The sequence below is a fragment of the Ylistrum balloti genome, unplaced genomic scaffold, assembly GCF_031769215.1.
Source record: "Ylistrum balloti isolate Yb309-2 unplaced genomic scaffold, AGI_CSIRO_Ybal_v1 Utg370292, whole genome shotgun sequence".
NCBI lineage: Eukaryota > Metazoa > Mollusca > Bivalvia > Pectinida > Pectinidae > Ylistrum > Ylistrum balloti.
Window position 1 is genome coordinate 1,311,759 of NW_026782221.1, and position 22,275 is coordinate 1,334,033.

The window sequence follows — 22,275 nt, forward strand, 5'->3', positions numbered from 1 at the left end:
CCCCAACACACCACCCGAGACAGAGATATAGAATACCTGTCTCTCCACCATCACACCACCATACACAGATATAGAATACCTGTCTCTCCACCATCACACCACCATACACAGAGATATAGAATACCTGTCTCTCCACCATCACACCACCATACACAGATATAGAATACCTGTCTCTCCACCATCACACCACCATACACAGATATAGAATACCTGTCTCTCCACCATCACACCACCATACACAGATATAGAATACCTGATACACAGATATAGAATACCTGTCTCTCCACCATCACACCACCATACACAGAGATATAGAATACCTGTCTCTCCACCATCACACCACCATACACAGAGAAAGAGTACCTGTCTCTCCACCATCACACCACCATACACAGATATAGAATACCTGTCTCTCCACCATCACACCACCATACACAGATATAGAATACCTGTCTCTCCACCATCACACCACCATACACAGAGATATAGAATACCTGTCTCTCCACCATCACACCACCATACACAGATATAGAATACCTGTCTCTCCACCATCACACCACCATACACAGATATAGAATACCTGTCTCTCCACCATCACACCACCATACACAGATATAGAATACCTGTCTCTCCACCATCACACCACCATACACAGAGATATAGAATACCTGTCTCTCCACCATCACACCACCATACACAGATATAGAATACCTGTCTCTCCACCATCACACCACCATACACAGAGATATAGAATACCTGTCTCTCCACCATCACACCACCATACACAGAGATATAGAATACCATCACACCACCTGTCTCTCCACCATCACACCACCATACAGAGATATAGAATACCTGTCTCTCCACCATCACACCACCATACACAGAGATATAGAATACCTGTCTCTCCACCATCACACCACCATACACAGATATAGAATACCTGTCTCTCCACCATCACACCACCATACAGAGATATAGAATACCTGTCTCTCCACCATCACACCACCATACACAGATATAGAATACCTGTCTCTCCACCATCACACCACCATACACAGAGATATAGAATACCTGTCTCTCCACCATCACACCACCATACACAGAGATATAGAATACCTGTCTCTCCACCATCACACCACCATACACAGATATAGAATACCTGTCTCTCCACCATCACACCACCATACACAGATATAGAATACCTGTCTCTCCACCATCACACCACCATACCTGAATCTGTCTCTCCACCATCACACCACCATACACAGATATAGAATACCTGTCTCTCCACCATCACACCACCATACACAGATATAGAATACCTGTCTCTCCACCATCACACCACCATACACAGATATAGAATACCTGTCTCTCCACCATCACACCACCATACACAGATATAGAATACCTGTCTCTCCACCATCACACCACCATACACAGATATAGAATACCTGTCTCTCCACCATCACACCACCATACACAGATATAGAATACCTGTCTCTCCACCATCACACCACCATACACAGATATAGAATACCTGTCTCTCCACCATCACACCACCATACACAGATATAGAATACCTGTCTCTCCACCATCACACCACCATACACAGATATAGAATACCTGTCTCTCCACCATCACACCACCATACACAGATATAGAATACCTGTCTCTCCACCATCACACCACCATACACAGATATAGAATACCTGTCTCTCCACCATCACACCACCATACAGAGATATAGAATACCTGTCTCTCCACCATCACACCACCATACACAGATATAGAATACCTGTCTCTCCACCATCACACCACCATACACAGAGATATAGAATACCTGTCTCTCCACCATCACACCACCATACACAGATATAGAATACCTGTCTCTCCACCATCACACCACCATACAGAGATATAGAATACCTGTCTCTCCACCATCACACCACCATACACAGATATAGAATACCTGTCTCTCCACCATCACACCACCATACACAGATATAGAATACCTGTCTCTCCACCATCACACCACCATACACAGATATAGAATACCTGTCTCTCCACCATCACACCACCATACACAGATATAGAATACCTGTCTCTCCACCATCACACCACCATACACAGAGATATAGAATACCTGTCTTTCCACCATCACACCACCAGACACAGAGATATAGAATACCTGTCTCTCCACCATCACACCACCATACACAGATATAGAATACCTGTCTCTCCACCATCACACCACCATACACAGATATAGAATACCTATAATCTTGAAGGTGTTTCACATTATGATTTGCTGGAGAACATATATAGTGAGCAGTAATGATTTCCTTGAAGCTTAAGAATCAATATTTCCAGTATTTGTAGTTGAGCTGTGTGTTCATCATGGTATCTATAGCAAGCCTTTGTCTTTTGTGTGGGATTTTCTGAGTGACATTTATCTGTTTACCTGTCTGAGCTATATATCAGTATCTGTGAAATCTGAAATCACGTGTTTCAGATACTGTTAGGCTACAGCAGATCTCCCATCTTCATACTTCAAATTATTTGTATGAAGGCTGCTTTAACTCTGACACAGCTTGAATGAGCTAATTTCATGTTATAGTGACACATGACACAAGGCAAAATTTTCCAACATTTCTGATGATAAGTTAAAACATGTAAGATAACTGTACAATATATTAGTTACACCTCTGACGCATGAAATTCTATTTTTACCTCATGTTATTTATGGTTAATTAAAACACATCTTTTGACTTTGACATTGATATGCTTGACCCTGACCTACAAAATAAATCATCAAGTGTGCACATAAATGGTTAGTAAATATATTGTTTAATTGTTTCACAGCATCAAAAATGAAAAGTTTTCAGATAAAAAACACTTCTCCAGAATTAATTTTCAGATAAAAATCCTGTATTTACTGTATCAATAACAAAGTCATGACATCAATGTTCTATCACTAACAAAGTCATGACATCAATGTTCTATCACTAACAAAGTCATGACATCAATGTTCTATCACTAACAAAGTCATGACATCAATGTTCTATCAATAACAAAGTCATGACATCAATGTTCTATCAATAACAAAGTCATGACATCAATGTTCTATCAATAACAAAGTCATGACATCAATGTTCTATCAATAACAAAGTCATGACATCAATGTTCTATTGATAACAAAGTCATGACATCAATGTTCTGTCACTAACAAAGTCATGACATCAATGTTCTATTGATAACAAAGTCATGACATCAATGTTCTGTCACTAACAAAGTCATGACATCAATGTTCTATCAATAACAAAGTCATGACATCAATAACAAAGTCATGACATCAATGTTCTATTGATAACAAAGTCATGACATCAATGTTCTATCAATAACAAAGTCATGACATCAATGTTCTATCAATAACAAAGTCATGACATCAATGTTCTATTAATAACAAAGTCATGACATCAATGTTCTGTCACTACCAAAGTCATGACATCAATCTTCTATTGATAACAAAGTCATGACATCAATGTTCTATTGATAACAAAGTCATGACATCAATGTTCTATTGATAATAAAGTCATGACATCAATGTTCTATTGATAACAAAGTCATGACATCAATGTTCTATCAATAACAAAGTCATGACATCAATGTTCTATCAATAACAAAGTCATGACATCAATGTTCTATTGATAATAAAGTCATGACATCAATGTTCTATCAATAACAAAGTCATGACATCAATGTTCTATTGATAACAAAGTCATGACATCAATGTTCTATCAATAACAAAGTCATGACATCAATGTTCTATCAATAACAAAGTCATGACATCAATGTTCTATCAATAACAAAGTCATGACATCAATGTTCTATTGATAACAAAGTCATGACATCAATGTTCTATCAATAACAAAGTCATGACATCAATGTTCTATCAATAACAAAGTCATGACATCAATGTTCTATTGATAATAAAGTCATGACATCAATGTTCTAATGATAACAAAGTCATGACATCAATGTTCTATCAATAACAAAGTCATGACATCAATGTTCTATCAATAACAAAGTCATGACATCAATGTTCTATTGATAACAAAGTCATGACATCAATGTTCTATCAATAACAAAGTCATGACATCAATGTTCTATCAATAACAAAGTCATGACATCAATGTTCTATCAATAACAAAGTCATGACATCAATGTTCTATTGATAACAAAGTCATGACATCAATGTTCTATCAATAACAAAGTCATGACATCAATGTTCTATCAATAACAAAGTCATGACATCAATGTTCTATTGATAATAAAGTCATGACATCAATGTTCTAATGATAACAAAGTCATGACATCAATGTTCTATCAATAACAAAGTCATGACATCAATGTTCTATCAATAACAAAGTCATGACATCAATGTTCTATCAATAACAAAGTCATGACATCAATGTTCTATCAATAACAAAGTCATGACATCAATGTTCTATTAAGTCATGACATCAATGTTCTATTAATAACAAAGTCATGACATCAATGTTCTGTCACTACCAAAGTCATGACATCAATCTTCTATTGATAACAAAGTCATGACATCAATGTTCTATTGATAACAAAGTCATGACATCAATGTTCTATTGATAATAAAGTCATGACATCAATGTTCTATTGATAACAAAGTCATGACATCAATGTTCTATCAATAACAAAGTCATGACATCAATGTTCTATCAATAACAAAGTCATGACATCAATGTTCTATTGATAATAAAGTCATGACATCAATGTTCTATCAATAACAAAGTCATGACATCAATGTTCTATTGATAACAAAGTCATGACATCAATGTTCTATCAATAACAAAGTCATGACATCAATGTTCTATCAATAACAAAGTCATGACATCAATGTTCTATCACTAACAAAGTCATGACATCAATGTTCTATCAATAACAAAGTCATGACATCAATGTTCTATCAATAACAAAGTCATGACATCAATGTTCTATTGATAACAAAGTCATGACATCAATGTTCTATTGATAACAAAGTCATGACATCAATGTTCTATCAATAACAAAGTCATGACATCAATGTTCTATCAATAACAAAGTCATGACATCAATGTTCTATCAATAACAAAGTCATGACATCAATGTTCTATCAATAACAAAGTCATGACATCAATGTTCTATCAATAACAAAGTCATGACATCAATGTTCTATCAATAACAAAGTCATGACATCAATGTTCTATTGATAACAAAGTCATGACATCAATGTTCTATCAATAACAAAGTCATGACATCAATGTTCTATCAATAACAAAGTCATGACATCAATGTTCTATTGATAACAAAGTCATGACATCAATGTTCTATTGATAACAAAGTCATGACATCAATGTTCTATCAATACCAAAGTCATGACATCAATGTTCTATCAATAACAAAGTCATGACATCAATGTTCTATTGATAACAAAGTCATGACATCAATGTTCTATTGATAACAAAGTCATGACATCAATGTTCTATTGATAACAAAGTCATGACATCAATGTTCTATCAATAACAAAGTCATGACATCAATGTTCTATTGATAACAAAGTCATGACATCAATGTTCTATCAATAACAAAGTCATGACATCAATGTTCTATCAATAACAAAGTCATGACATCAATGTTCTATCAATAACAAAGTCATGACATCAATGTTCTATCAATAACAAAGTCATGACATCAATGTTCTATCAATAACAAAGTCATGACATCAATGTTCTATCACTAACAAAGTCATGACATCAATGTTCTATCAATAACAAAGTCATGACATCAATGTTCTATCAATAACAAAGTCATGACATCAATGTTCTATCAATAACAAAGTCATGACATCAATGTTCTATTGACAACAAAGTCATCACATCAATGTTCTATCAATAACAAAGTCATGACATCAATGTTCTATCAATAACAAAGTCATGACATCAATGTTCTATCAATAACAAAGTCATGACATCAATGTTCTATTGATAACAAAGTCATGACATCAATGTTCTATCAATAACAAAGTCATGACATCAATGTTCTATCAATAACAAAGTCATGACATCAATGTTCTATCAATAACAAAGTCATGACATCAATGTTCTATTGATAACAAAGTCATGACATCAATGTTCTATCAATAACAAAGTCATGACATCAATGTTCTATCAATAACAAAGTCATGACATCAATGTTCTATCAATAACAAAGTCATGACATCAATGTTCTATCAATAACAAAGTCATGACATCAATGTTCTATCAATAACAAAGTCATGACATCAATGTTCTATCAATAACAAAGTCATGACATCAATGTTCTATCACTAACAAAGTCATTACATCAATGTTCTATCAATAACAAAGTCATGACATCAATGTTCTATCAATAACAAAGTCATGACATCAATGTTCTATCAATAACATAGTCATGACATCAATGTTCTATCAATAACATAGTCATGACATCAATGTTCTATCAATAACATAGTCATGACATCAATGTTCTATCAATAACAAAGTCATTACATCAATGTTCTATCAATAACAAAGTCATTACATCAATGTTCTATCAATAACAAAGTCATGACATCAATGTTCTATCAATAACAAAGTCATGACATCAATGTTCTATCAATAACAAAGTCATGACATCAATGTTCTATTGACAACAAAGTCATGACATCAATGTTCTATTGATAACAAAGTCATGACATCAATGTTCTATCAATAACAAAGTCATGACATCAATGTTCTATTGATAATAAAGTCATGACATCAATGTTCTATTGATAACAAAGTCATGACATCAATCTTCTTTCAATAACAACCTCATGACATCAATGTTCTATCAATAACAAAGTCATGACATCAATGTTCTATCAATAACAAAGTCATGACATCAATGTTCTATCAATAACAAAGTCATGACATCAATGTTCTATTGATAACAAAGTCATGACATCAATGTTCTATCAATAACAAAGTCATGACATCAATGTTCTATCAATAACAAAGTCATGACATCAATGTTCTATTGATAACAAAGTCATGACATCAATGTTCTATTGATAATAAAGTCATGACATCAATGTTCTATCAATAACAAAGTCATGACATCAATGTTCTATCAATAACAAAGTCATGACATCAATGTTCTATTGATAATAAAGTCATGACATCAATGTTCTATCAATAACAAAGTCATGACATCAATGTTCTATTGATAACAAAGTCATGACATCAATGTTCTATCAATAACAAAGTCATGACATCAATGTTCTATCAATAACAAAGTCATGACATCAATGTTCTATCAATAACAAAGTCATGACATCAATGTTCTATTGATAATAAAGTCATGACATCAATGTTCTATCAATAACAAAGTCATGACATCAATGTTCTATTGATAATAAAGTCATGACATCAATGTTCTATCAATAACAAAGTCATGACATCAATGTTCTATTGATAACAAAGTCATGACATCAATGTTCTATCAATAACAAAGTCATGACATCAATGTTCTATCAATAACAAAGTCATGACATCAATGTTCTATCAATAACAAAGTCATGACATCAATGTTCTAATGATAACAAAGTCATGACATCAATGTTCTATTGATAACAAAGTCATGACATCAATGTTCTATCAATAACAAAGTCATGACATCAATGTTCTATTGATAACAAAGTCATGACATCAATGTTCTAATGATAACAAAGTCATGACATCAATGTTCTATTGATAACAAAGTCATGACATCAATGTTCTGTCACTACCAAAGTCATGACATCAATGTTCTATTGATAATAAAGTCATGACATCAATGTTCTATCAATAACAAAGTCATGACATCAATGTTCTATTGATAACAAAGTCATGACATCAATGTTCTATCAATAACAAAGTCATGACATCAATGTTCTATTGATAATAAAGTCATGACATCAATGTTCTATCAATAACAAAGTCATGACATCAATGTTCTATTGATAACAAAGTCATGACATCAATGTTCTATCAATAACAAAGTCATGACATCAATGTTCTATCAATAACAAAGTCATGACATCAATGTTCTATTGATAACAAAGTCATGACATCAATGTTCTATTGATAACAAAGTCATGACATCAATGTTCTATCAATAACAAAGTCATGACATCAATGTTCTATCAATAACAAAGTCATGACATCAATGTTCTGTCAATAACAAAGTCATGACATCAATGTTCTATTGATAACAAAGTCATGACATCAATGTTCTATCAATAACAAAGTCATGACATCAATGTTCTATTGATAACAAAGTCATGACATCAATCTTCTTTCAATAACAAAGTCATGACATCAATGTTCTATCAATAACAAAGTCATGACATCAATCTTCTTTCAATAACAAAGTCATGACATCAATGTTCTATCAATAATAAAGTCATGACATCAATGTTCTATTGATAACAAAGTCATGACATCAATGTTCTATTGATAACAAAGTCATGACATCAATCTTCTTTCAATAACAACCTCATGACATCAATGTTCTATTGATAACAAAGTCCTGACATCAATGTTGTTTCAATAACAAAGACATGATATCAATGTTTAGGAAAAAAACTCACATTGAAAGACCATTATAGAAGTTTAAGCATACAATTGATTTAAATATGTGCAAAACTTAATGTTTATCAATAAATTACATAATTAATTCTCAAAATCATGTAAACTTTCATGTTTTTCTATAACAAAATGGACCTGAATAATCCACAATTTAAGCTTGAACTGGGAATTATCCATATTTTCTAAAAAAAAAAAAAAATCAAAATTGTCAAAATCAATCTTGACCATCACAAGTCAGTCACATGTCTATCACATGTCTGTCATATGACACAGGCATGCTGTGGAGATGAAAACCAAAGTTATGGAACAGACAAAACTGTAGTTCATCATATAGGGTACAATGAGACTTAACAACCTTTCACTCCTAATTCTAACCAAGTCTGAAATATTTCCATTGGAAATTAAAAAGTTATGCTCAGAAATCTAGTATCCTATATAAGCTATCGTAAATTTTGCCCTCTCCCCAAGTGGAAATGTGAGACCCTGGAGCCATTCAATTCACAATTTTGGTAAAGCCCGTTAAGATGCTTCCATCAGTGAAGAGTATTTGATGCTACCATATCTGAGTTTTGAGAAGAAGACTTTTGAAATCTGAGATAATTTGACACCTTTTGGCCCCACCCCTCAGGCCCTTGGGGGACAAGGACTGTACAATTCACATCTAAGGGTAGCCAGGATTCAGACAGCCCTCACACACACACCTCCTGACTGCTGTGTAGTGATTTTCCTAAGCTGACCTTCATTTGAGAACTAGATCTGAGGGTAGCTAGGATTCAGACAGCCCTCACACACACACCTCCTGACTGCTGTGTAGTGATTTTCCTAAGCTGATCTTTATTTGAGAACTAGATCTGAGGGTAGCTAGGATTCAGACAGCCCTCATACACACACCTCCTGACTGCTGTGTAGTGATTTTCCTAAGCTGATCTTTATTTGAAAACTAGATCTGAGGGTAGCTAGGATTCAGACAGCCCTCACACACACACCTCCTGACTGCTGTGTAGTGATTTTCCTAAGCTGACCTTCATTTGAGAAATAGATATAAGAGATTGGTATTGGCGCTGTATTGATTTCTGTAGTCTCAGTACACAATTGTCCAGAGACTGTGATTGAGCTGTCAGTTTATGTACCAATCAGGATGTTCTGGTCATGTGTCCAGCATTGGGTCAGGATCAAAGTAAAACTGTACAACGATAAACATACCACTGTATTTCTACAACCATGACTTCACACACCAGGACCTTTGTAAACACTGGTACACACACCAGGACCTTTGTAAACACTGGTACACACACCAGGACCTGTGTATACACCAGTACACACACCATGACCTGTGTAAACACCAGTACACACACCAGCACCTGTGTATACACCAGTCCCCACGCCAGGACCTGTGTATACACCAGTCCCCACGTCAGGACCTGTGTAAACACTGGTACACACACCAGGACCTGTGTATACACCAGCACACACACCAGCACCTGTGTAAACACTGGTACACACACCAGGACCTATGTATACACCAATACACACACCAAGACCTGTGTAAACACTGGTACACACACCAGGACCTGTGTATACACTGGTACACACACCAGGACCTGTGTATACACTGGTACACACACCAGGACCTATGTATACACCGGTACACACACCAGCACCTGTGTTACCACTGGTACACACACCAGGATCTGTGTATATACCAGTACACACACCAGGACCTGTGTATATACCGGTACACACACAAGGACCTGTGTAAACACTGGTACACACACCAGGAACTGTGCATACACTGGTACACACACCAGGACCTATGTATACACCGGTACACACACCAGGACCTGTGTATACACCAGTACACACACCAGGACCTGTGTATACACCAGAACACACACCAGGACCTGTGTAAACACTGGTACACACACCAGGACCTGTGTATATACCAGTACACACACCAGGAACTGTGTATACACTGGTACACACACCAGGACCTATGTATACACCGGTACACACACCAGGACCTGTGTATACACCAGTACACACACCAGGACCTATGTATACACCGGTACACACACCAGGACCTGTGTATACACCGGTACACACACCAGGATCTGTGTATACGCCAGTACACACACCAGGACCTGTGTATACACCAGAACACACACCAGGACCTGTGTAAACACCAGTACACACTCCAGGACCTGTGTATACACCAGAACACACACCAGGACCTGTGTATACACCAGAACACACACCAGGACCTGTGTATACACCAGAACACACACCAGGACCTGTGTATACACCAGAACACACACCAGGACCTGTGTATACGCCAGAACACACACCAGGACCTGTGTAAACACCAGTACACACTCCAGGACCTGTGTATACACCAGAACACACACCAGGACCTGTGTATACACCAGAACACACACCAGGACCTGTGTATACACCAGAACACACACCAGGACCTGTGTAGACACTGGTACACACACCAGGACCTGTGTATACGCCAGTACACTCACCAGGATCTGTGTATATACCAGTACACACACCAGGACCTGTGTAGATACTGGTACACACACCAGGACCTGTGTATACACCAGTACACACACCAGGACCTGTGTATACACCAGAACACACACCAGGACCTGTGTATACACCAGAACACACACCAGGATCTGTGTATATACCAGTACACACACCAGGACCTGTGTAGATACTGGTACACACACCAAGACCTGTGTATACACCAGAACACACTCCAGGACCTGTGTATACGCCAGTACACACACCAGGACCTGTGTATACACCAGAACACACACCAGGACCTGTGTATACACCAGAACACACACCAGGACCTGTGTATACACCAGAACACACACCAGGACCTGTGTATACGCCAGTACACTCACCAGAATCTCTGCTCTAGTGATATCACATCTTCTAAAACTTCATTATTTCATAAATGAATTATTCATGAAGCAATTTTTAATCAGCAGTTAAATTTGCACATCATCAACCTATTTTGAAACTTTAAACTGATTGAAAGTCCAAAACTCTGACCCATAAACACTGTGCGATGTATTAAACTTGATAAAGACACCAATAAATAGATATAGACAGATATATATAGACCTCATCCGAGGATGACTCACCCGACGAGAACCTAAGGAACACTTGACCACATCCAGTGTCCAGTATTGATTCCTGACTGGTCAAGCCTGGGACAAGTTACACATGTATACGTCTATAGCACTTGTTATGAATAATTTATTAATGGGTAACTTTCACAGTAATTTGATACAAAATGTGTATGTATTATAAATACTGTTACATCTTGTAAACATCAATGTACCTTTGTCTAATACTCAAACCATATACCTTAATCTTACTAAGTTACCACTAATCCTGCTGTCCCATCAAAACAAGGCACCACTCATCCTGCTGTCCCACCAAAACAATGCACCACGAATTCTTCTGTCCCATCAAAACAAGACACCACTAATCCTTCTGTCCCATCAAAACAAGACACCACTAATCCTGCTGTCCCACCAAAACAAGACACCACTCATCCCACTGTCCCACCAAAACAAGACACCACTAATCCTGCTGTCCCATCAAAACAAGGCACCACTAATCCTGCTGTCCCACCAAAACAATGCACCACTAATCCCACTGTCCCACCAAAACAAGACTCAACTAATCCCATTGTCCCATCAAAACAAGACACCACTTATCCCACTGTCCCATCAAAACAAGACACCACTTATCCCACTGTCCCATCAAAACAAGGCACCACTAATCCTGCTGTCCAATCAAAACAAGACACCACTAATCCTTCTGTCCCATCAAAACAAGACACCACTCATCCCACTGTCCCACCAAAACAAGACACAACTAATCCTGCTGTCCCACCAAAACAAGACACAACTAATCCTGCTGTCCCACCAAAACAAGGCACCACTAATCCTGCTGACCCATCAAAACAAGACACAACTCATCCTGCTGTTCCACCAAAACAAGACACAGCTAATCCTGCTGACCCACCAAAACAAGACACAGCTAATCCTGCTCTCCCACCAAAACAAGACACAATTCATCCCACTGTCCCACCAAAACAAGACACAACTCATCCCACTGTCCCATCAAAACAAGGCTCCACTCATCCTGCTGTCCCACCAAAACAAGGCACCACTAATCCTGCTGTCCCACCAAAACAAGACACCACTAATCCTTCTGTCCCATCAAAACAAGACACCACTAATCCTGCTGACCCATCAAAACAAGACACAACTCATCCTGCTGACCGATCAAAACAAGACACCACTAATCCTGCTGTCCCATCAAAACCGGACACAACTAATCCTGCTGACCCATCAAAACAAGACACAACCAATCCTGCTGACCCATCAAAACAACACACCACTAAACCTGCTGTCCCATCAAAACAACACACCACTAATCCTGCTGTCCCACCAAAACAACACACCACTAATCCTACTGACCCATTATATCACCTCATCACTAATCCTGCTGTTCTGTCACCACTAATCCTGGTATTCCACTTGATTAATCCTATCGAAACACTGTATCAAATCAACAATTCCAAAGTGTTCTACTGCAAACAGAAGATTTTAAATACTTACACTTCACAAAACTTGTCTATGTATACTTAAACTTTCTGTAAGAATTCCATCCGTCTACGTACTGTAAGATTTCCCACCTGTCTGTAAACTGTAAGTTTTCCACCTGTCTGTATACTGTAAGATTTCCACCTGTCTATATACAGTAAGATTTCCACCTGTCTGTATAAAGTAAGATTTCCACCTGTCTATATACAGTAAGTTTTCTACCTGTCTGTATACTGTAAGAATTCCACCTGTCTGTATACTGTAAGATTTCCACCTGTCTGTATACTACTGTAAGATTTCCACCTGTCTATATACAGTAAGTTTTCAACCTGTCTGTATACTGTAAGTTTTCCACCTGTCTGTATAGTAAGTGTTTGCACATGACCGTATATTGTATGATTTCCAACTGTATATATATATATATATATATATGTGCAAACACACACACATATATATATATGTATACATGGTAACTAAATAAAGTCATGACTTACCTTGGCGGACAAATGTCTGATTAACGTCCAGGAGTATGTCACAACCTTCCACTATCATGCGCTCAATAGACAGGTTTTTTCTGATGTTTTCAGTCTCACTTACTTCATCATGCATAATCTGTAAGAAAGAAGTTATAATATACAAATATGTATAACATGATTTGTAAGTATAACACAGAATTACCGAACCTATAAATACGAAATTGTATTATATAATCATAAAGTATGGTATTACAACAGGTATGACAATCTATTACATAATATACAGGTATGACACTCTATTACATAATCTACAAGTATGACACTATATTACATAATCTATCAGTATGACACTACAGGTATGACACTCTATTACATAATCTACAAGAATGACACTCTATTACATAATCTACAAGTATGACACTCTATTACACAGTCTACAAGTATGACACTCTATTACATAATCTACAGGTATGACACTCTATTACATAATCTACAAGTATGACACTTATTACATAATCTACAAGTATGACACTCTATTACATAATCTATCAGTATGACACTACAGGTATGACACTCTATTACATAATCTACAAGTATGACACTCTATTACATAATCTACAAGTATGACACTCTATTACATAATCTATCAGTATGACACTACAGGTATGACACTCTATTACATAATCTACAAGTATGACACTCTATTACACAGTCTACAAGTATGACACTCTATTACATAATCTACAGGTATGACACTCTATTAGATAATCTACAAGTATGACACTCTATTACACAGTCTACAAGTATGACACTCTATTACATAATCTACAAGTATGACACTCTATTACACAGTCTACAAGTATGACACTCTATTACATAATCTACAAGTATGACACTCTATTACATAATCTACAAGTATGACACTCTATTACATAATCTACAAGTATGACACTCTATTACATAATCTACAAGTATGACACTCTATTACACAGTCTACAAGTATGACACTCTATTACACAGTCTACAAGTATGACACTCTATTACATAATCTACAGGTATGACACTCTATTAGATAATCTACAAGTATGACACTCTATTACACAGTCTACAAGTATGACACTCTATTACACAGTCTACAAGTATGACACTCTATTACACAGTCTACAAGTATGACACTCTATTACATAATCTACAAGTATGACACTCTATTACATAATCTACAAGTATGACACTCTATTACATAATCTACAAGTATGACACTCTATTACACAGTCTACAAGTATGACACTCTATTACATAATCTACAAATATGACACTCTATTATATAATCTACAAGTATGACACTCTATTACACAGTCTACAAGTATGACACTCTATTACATAATCTACAGGTATGACACTCTATTACATAATCTACAAGTATGACACTCTATTACATAATCTACAAGTATGACACTCTATTACATAATCTACAAGTATGACACTCTATTACACAGTCTACAAGTATGACACTCTATTACATAATTTACAGGTATGACACTCTATTACACAGTCTACAAGTATGACACTCTATTACATAATCTACAAGTATGACACTCTATTACATAATCTACAAGTATGACACTCTATTACATAATCTACAAGTATGACACTATATTACATAATCTTCAGTGTTGGTGACAAATTTTGTTGTTACAAACGTAAAATTTTGCTTGGTTAGATTACTGTACAACAGTGAGTAGTGTGTATAATGCAATATAGCTGGACTTATCCTTACCACACATAAAAAATTACTCTTAACCTTAATGACCAGCACACTTCATCTCCATGTGGAAAATCCAATCATATTGACCAATGGTCAACTATATATAGGTACAAACAATTAGTGATCATGTGTGATGTTAAACAATACCGATCACATTTGTACCTGTCTCAGGAATCAATGGCTTTAATGAAGCTTTTTCAGCACACAATACCTGTGTGAACCAGGTATACTCCCACTACAGTTAGAGACTGTTACATCACTATCCTGGACAAGCTTCCAAAAGATGTACACTGATCCTGCTGCCTAGAGTGGACATGCCACAGCTAAACACTGCTGTGAGATGTAGCCCTGGTCTGATTGTCAGGCGGTCATCAGACCTGACCAATCAATAGTCCTATTAATGGTAGGCCACCACACCATATCTAATCAAAGGTTTGTATTGGCAGGCCTATGGAAAATACTCAGGAGATGAGATTCTACACAGGGTCAGTGAACATATCCAGTGTTGCTTGTTAAACCATTTAGGCAAAGACCATCACTTTGGGTTGTGACATTGATGATCATTGAAACCAATTTCATATTCTAATTTTTTTACAATATTTTCACCACTATGAAATAAATTACGGTTTTCCCCATAACTGTATCAGAAAAAACAATTCATTATTTAAAAAACACTCTACAACTTCAAACCCCCATAGCATATGTGATTAGGACTGAGATACAGACAAATACTTTGTTATACATGTATATTAATGTAGCTATATATGTATGGGTATGGGCTGAGTGTCAATCATGAGTAGGAGTTAATATTTGTACATGTACAACATATGTAGCCTATGTCTGCGAGGTATTTATTTTTAAATCTACGAATACAAAAGAATGTCCTTAATTTAAAAAAGAAAAACAGTTTAATAAAAATGGAACTAACACTATACAGATTTAAAGTTTGTCTTAAGAATGTCTGTAAATATACTTTTCTCAAGCTTGAAAAATTGAACAAGAAAGCTGACAATTAGTGAAGAAAATCTCCAAGTTATCTAAAATCGTAGAACTAAAGCTAAATAAGGCAAAACTATAGAATATGCAACCTTATAAAAGGATACAAGAATGATATTCTCTTATCATTCAACTTAAAACAGATATCTAATCTAGACTCCTCCTGCATCTGGCCCTGCCATTGTCAGAGTTTGTCTCCCACATATATTTCTACTGTATTCGGCAATGATGGAAATTAGCTATATCTTATCATGTACATTAATACGATAGAACGACTTTCTGAAATTACTTAACAAATATGTTTAACAATAAAATGATTTTTGAAATAAACAATCTTATATGTTGTAATGAACATAGCTATTTATGAAAATTCATAAAATCACTGTCTTATTCTTAGAGGTTTAGAACTACATTTCTACATGGAGCAATTATTTTTGGTGTATGTCATCAGACAAAATTCAGTATAACATCAACGTCAGGTAAACAAAGACTGAACAACAAAACTAATGAAGTTTTGATTGTTAGATTTTCAATGAATGTTGCAGGATTAACAGACAAGAGATCCCCAAGGATCTTTGCGCCTACCATTGTTTGATCTTTATAAGCTCTTTGAAAGTTGGATCTTTTCCCTTCTTTTCTCGGCTCTTCTCCATTTTGGCTCTTAATGATAAGACACTTAGACATTCCTTTGCAGAAACAGCCATGATAATCTTTACTAGGCAAAATCCCAGATGGCTGTCTGTATTTGATTTTTTTGGTCAGTCCCAAACTCAAGCACAACTAGGGACCTAAAGGAACCTTTACATGAAATTTGAGAAAAATCTATTCATCAGTTCTCAAGAAATAGTGATAACAAACTTTCAAAGTCAAAATCCAAGATGGCCACTTGTGGGTCATTTTGTTTTTTCTGATCAGTGCCAAAATCAAACAGGCACAAGTAGGGATCAAGGAATGCATACACATGAAATTTTAGAAAAATCTATGTTGTAGTAGTAAAAAAATAGTGATAAACTTTCAAAGTCAAAATCTAAGATATCCATTTGTTGGCCATTTTGTTTTTTTGGTCAGTCCTAAAATTTCATGGGCACAACTAGAGACCAAGGGGAACTGTCAGATGAAATATGAGAGAGATCAATTTAGTACTTCTTAAGAAATAGCGATAACAAACTTTTAAAGTCAAAATCCAATTGTTTCGAAGGCAAAGTTTTCATAAAACAGACAATAACAAAATACTTTTCCACAACCATGATAAATTCTACACCAATCATACAACACTGTTCACTCAACCATGATAACTGACTGCTACAAATGTTCACTCACCCGTGATAACTCCTCAAGCTTGCTCTTGGCATACTCCAGGCTTTGTCTCTCAACATGATCATGAGGGGTGTGAGCCAGCAACTCATGCAGAGTGATTATGTATCGAGGTATCTGTCAAAGAAATAGAATTTTGTATCATGATATTTGTCAGCACAAACAAATAATTATCATTATAAAACAATTAGATAACGGTCAACATTTCATGGTGTGTAATTATTCCTCAAGGTTATCTGTCTGTAACAGAAGTCGTTATTTATTTCCATGCCTCTGCTCGGATTCCGACCCAGGACCTCGGGCGTACTAGTCTGATGTTCAACAAATCAAGCTAAAGAGAAGTTCTCTCCAGCCGAGTGGTATATTGCAGCTAGTATTTACCAGAGTTACGTACTCTATATCCAGGAAATAACTTGTCCTCGAGTTGCATGAAGCTACATCAAGGTATCTGTCAACATTTCACAGTGTAATTATACATCAAGGTATCTGTCAACATTTCATAGTGTGTAATTATACATCAAGGTATCTGTCAACATTTCATAGTGTGTAATTATACATCCAGGTATCTGTCAACATTTCACAGTGTAATTATACATCAAGGTATCTGTCAACATTTCACAGTCTGTAATTATACATCCAGGTATCTGTCAACATTTCACAGTGTGTAATTATACATCACGGTATCTGTCAACATTTTACATTATACATCAAGGTATCTGTCAACATTTCACAGTGTAATTATACATCAAGGTATCTGTCAACATTTCACAGAGTGTAATTATACATCACGGTATCTGTCAACATTTTACATTATACATCAAGGTATCTGTCAACATTTCACAGTGTAATTATACATCAAGGTATCTGTCAACATTTCATAGTGTGTAATTATACATCCAGGTATCTGTCAACATTTCACAGTGTAATTATACATCAAGGTATCTGTCAACATTTCACAGTGTGTAATTATACATCCAGGTATCTGTCAACATTTCACAGTGTGTAATTATACATCACGGTATCTGTCAACATTTTACATTATACATCAAGGTATCTGTCAACATTTCACAGTGTGTAATTATACATCACGGTATCTGTCAACATTTTACATTATACATCCAGGTATCTGTCAACATTTCACAGTGTAATTATACATCAAGGTATCTGTCAACATTTCACAGTGTGTAATTATACATCAAGGTATCTGTCAACATTTCACAGAGTGTAATTATAAATCAAGGTATCTGTCAACATTTTACAGTGTGTAATTATACATCACGGTATCTGTCAACATTTCATACTGTGTAATTATACATCAAGGTATCTGTCAACATTTCATACTGTGTAATTATACATCAAGGTATCTGTCAACATTTCACAGTGTGTAATTATACATCCAGGTATCTGTCAACATTTCATAGTGTGATTATACATCCAGGTATCTGTCAACATTTCACAGTGTATAATTATACATCCAGGTATCTGTCAACATTTCACAGTGTGTAATTATACATCAAGGTATCTGTCAACATTTCATACTGTGTAATTATACATCAAGGTATCTGTCAACATTTTACAGTGTGTAATTATACATTATCTGTACATCACAAGGTATCTGTCAACATTTCACAGTGTGTAATTATACATCCAGGTATCTGTCAACATTTCACAGTGTGTAATTATACATCCAGGTATCTGTCAACATTTCACAGTGTGTAATTATACATCACGGTATCTGTCAACATTTCACAGTGTGTAATTATACATCAAGGTATCTGTCAACATTTCACAGTGTGTAATTATACATCAAGGTATCTGTCAACATTTCACAGTGTGTAATTATACATCAAGGTATCTGTCAACATTTCATAGTGTGTAATTATACATCAAGGTATCTGTCAACATTTCACAGTGTGTAATTATACATCCAGGTATCTGTCAACATTTTACATTATACATCAAGGTATCTGTCAACATTTCACAGTGTAATTATACATCAAGGTATCTGTCAACATTTCACATTTCACAGTGTAATTATACATCAAGGTATCTGTCAACATTTCACAGTGTGTAATTATACATCAAGGTATCTGTCAACATTTCACAGTGTGTAATTATACATCCAGGTATCTGTCAACATTTTACATTATACATCAAGGTATCTGTCAACATTTCACAGTCTGTAATTATACATCCAGGTATCTGTCAACATTTCATCAAGGTATCTGTCAACATTTCACAGTGTGTAATTATACATCAGGTAGGTATCTGTCAACATTTCACAGTGTGTAATTATACATCAGGTATCTGTCAACATTTCACAGTGTGTAATTATACATCAAGGTATCTGTCAACATTTCACAGTGTGTAATTATACATCCAGGTGTCAACATTTCACAGTGTGTAATTATACATCAAGGTCAACATTTCACAGTGTAATTATACATCAAGGTATCTGTCAACATTTCATAGTGTGTAATTATACATCAAGGTATCTGTCAACATTTTACATTATACATCAAGGTATCTGTCAACATTTCACAGTGTAATTATACATCAAGGTATCTGTCAACATTTCACAGTGTGTAATTATACATCAAGGTATCTGTCAACATTTTACATTATACATCAAGGTATCTGTCAACATTTCATAGTGTGATTATACATCCAGGTATCTGTCAACATTTCACAGTGTGTAATTATACATCCAGGTATCTGTCAACATTTCACAGTGTATAAATATACATCCAGGTATCTGTCAACATTTCACAGTGTGTAAATATACATCCAGGTATCTGTCAACATTTCACAGTGTGTAATTATACATCACGGTATCTGTCAATATTTCACAGTGTGTAATTATACATCACGGTATCTGTCAATATTTCACAGTGTGTAATTATACATCACGGTATCTGTCAACATTTCACAGTGTGTAAATATACATTGTATCTGTCAATATTTCACAGTGTGTAAATATACATCACGGTATCTGTCAATATTTCACAGTGTGTAAATATACATCACGGTATCTGTCAATATTTCACAGTGTGTAAATATACATTACGGTATCTGTCAACATTTCACAGTGTGTAAATATACATTACGGTATCTGTCAATATTTCACAGTGTGTAAATATACATCACGGTATCTGTCAATATTTCACAGTGTGTAAATATACATTACGGTATCTGTCAACATTTCACAGTGTAATTATACATCAAGGTATCTGTCAACATTTCACAGTGTATAAATATACATCCAGGTATCTGTCAACATTTCACAGTGTATAAATATACATCCAGGTATCTGTCAACATTTCACAGTGTATAAATATACATCCAGGTATCTGTCAACATTTCACAGTGTATAAATATACATCCAGGTATCTGTCAACATTTCACAGTGTGTAAATATACATTACGGTATCTGTCAACATTTCACAGTGTATAAATATACATTACGGTATCTGTCAACATTTCACAGTGTGTAATTATACATCACGGTATCTGTCAACATATAATGACAAGTGCTAAGGCATCAAAGTATCTTCAAAGACAAATTGGGTAGAGCGATTATGTTTCAAGGTTTTCCTCAAAACCAATAACAGTTAACACCAGTATTAGTTATAAAACAAAATTATTTTGATTATATAAGCTTCATAGATAAAGAGCAGAGTTATCTTCCCTTGAATTTGATTAGCATTCCTAGGAAGAGCACATACCAATAATTTTAGTATGTAAGGAGTTATGTCCCTTTCTTACTATACAACATAACCAATATCTTAGTTAGGTATGATTAAAGGGAGGTAAACACATCCATCTGTATTGCTATAACTACAAAAGGCATGTATATATGATGATTATATATGCTACAATATTTTCTGGCACAAGTAACTGTAGTTGATAGACACAGAACTCAGAATCTGAGTAGGAGAGAGTCAAATATACAACTTCTAATTCAGTTTTCAGTATATTAATCCAAACCCAAGAGATTAGTCTGGACCAACTATCTTATATCTAACAAACCAAACTGTATCCTAATCAAACAAAAACAAATAGTAACTACAGCAACCTAAAAGACTTTCCATTATAATACTAGAGAAGTATAATAGCACCAGTAAAAGAACTGTGATAACTTGTGTAAGTCAGCCAATCAGAAGCAAGATCCTCTCACCATGTAGATATTCCAACAAATACCTGGAACAAAGGTCATCACTTTTGCCTTGTCTCTGCTATGGACTGATTTGGAGAAATCTAGCTTAGCAGTCTATGATTTAATGCAATGTTCTCTCCAGTTTTCAGGAAGCAGCAGCTTACCATGGTGTTACATAAACCACCAAGCATTACATCCAAATAAGGAAATAGGTTATAATTCACTATGGTGA

At 35.4% G+C, this 22,275-nt stretch overlaps 1 protein-coding gene across 1 annotated transcript in view; it reads right to left on the reverse strand.

The window, feature by feature from the left end:
- The window catches only part of LOC132553017 (ras-specific guanine nucleotide-releasing factor 2-like), a 184,097-nt gene that overhangs the window by 49,982 nt on the left and 111,840 nt on the right, over nt 1-22,275 (reverse strand). Inside the window, exons 10-11 of the mRNA XM_060217220.1 lie at nt 17,894-18,004; nt 13,831-13,948 (exon numbers count right to left, since the gene is read on the reverse strand). Of these exons, the coding sequence (XP_060073203.1) occupies nt 13,831-13,948; nt 17,894-18,004 (229 nt within the window). The remainder of the gene's footprint in view (nt 1-13,830; nt 13,949-17,893; nt 18,005-22,275) is intronic.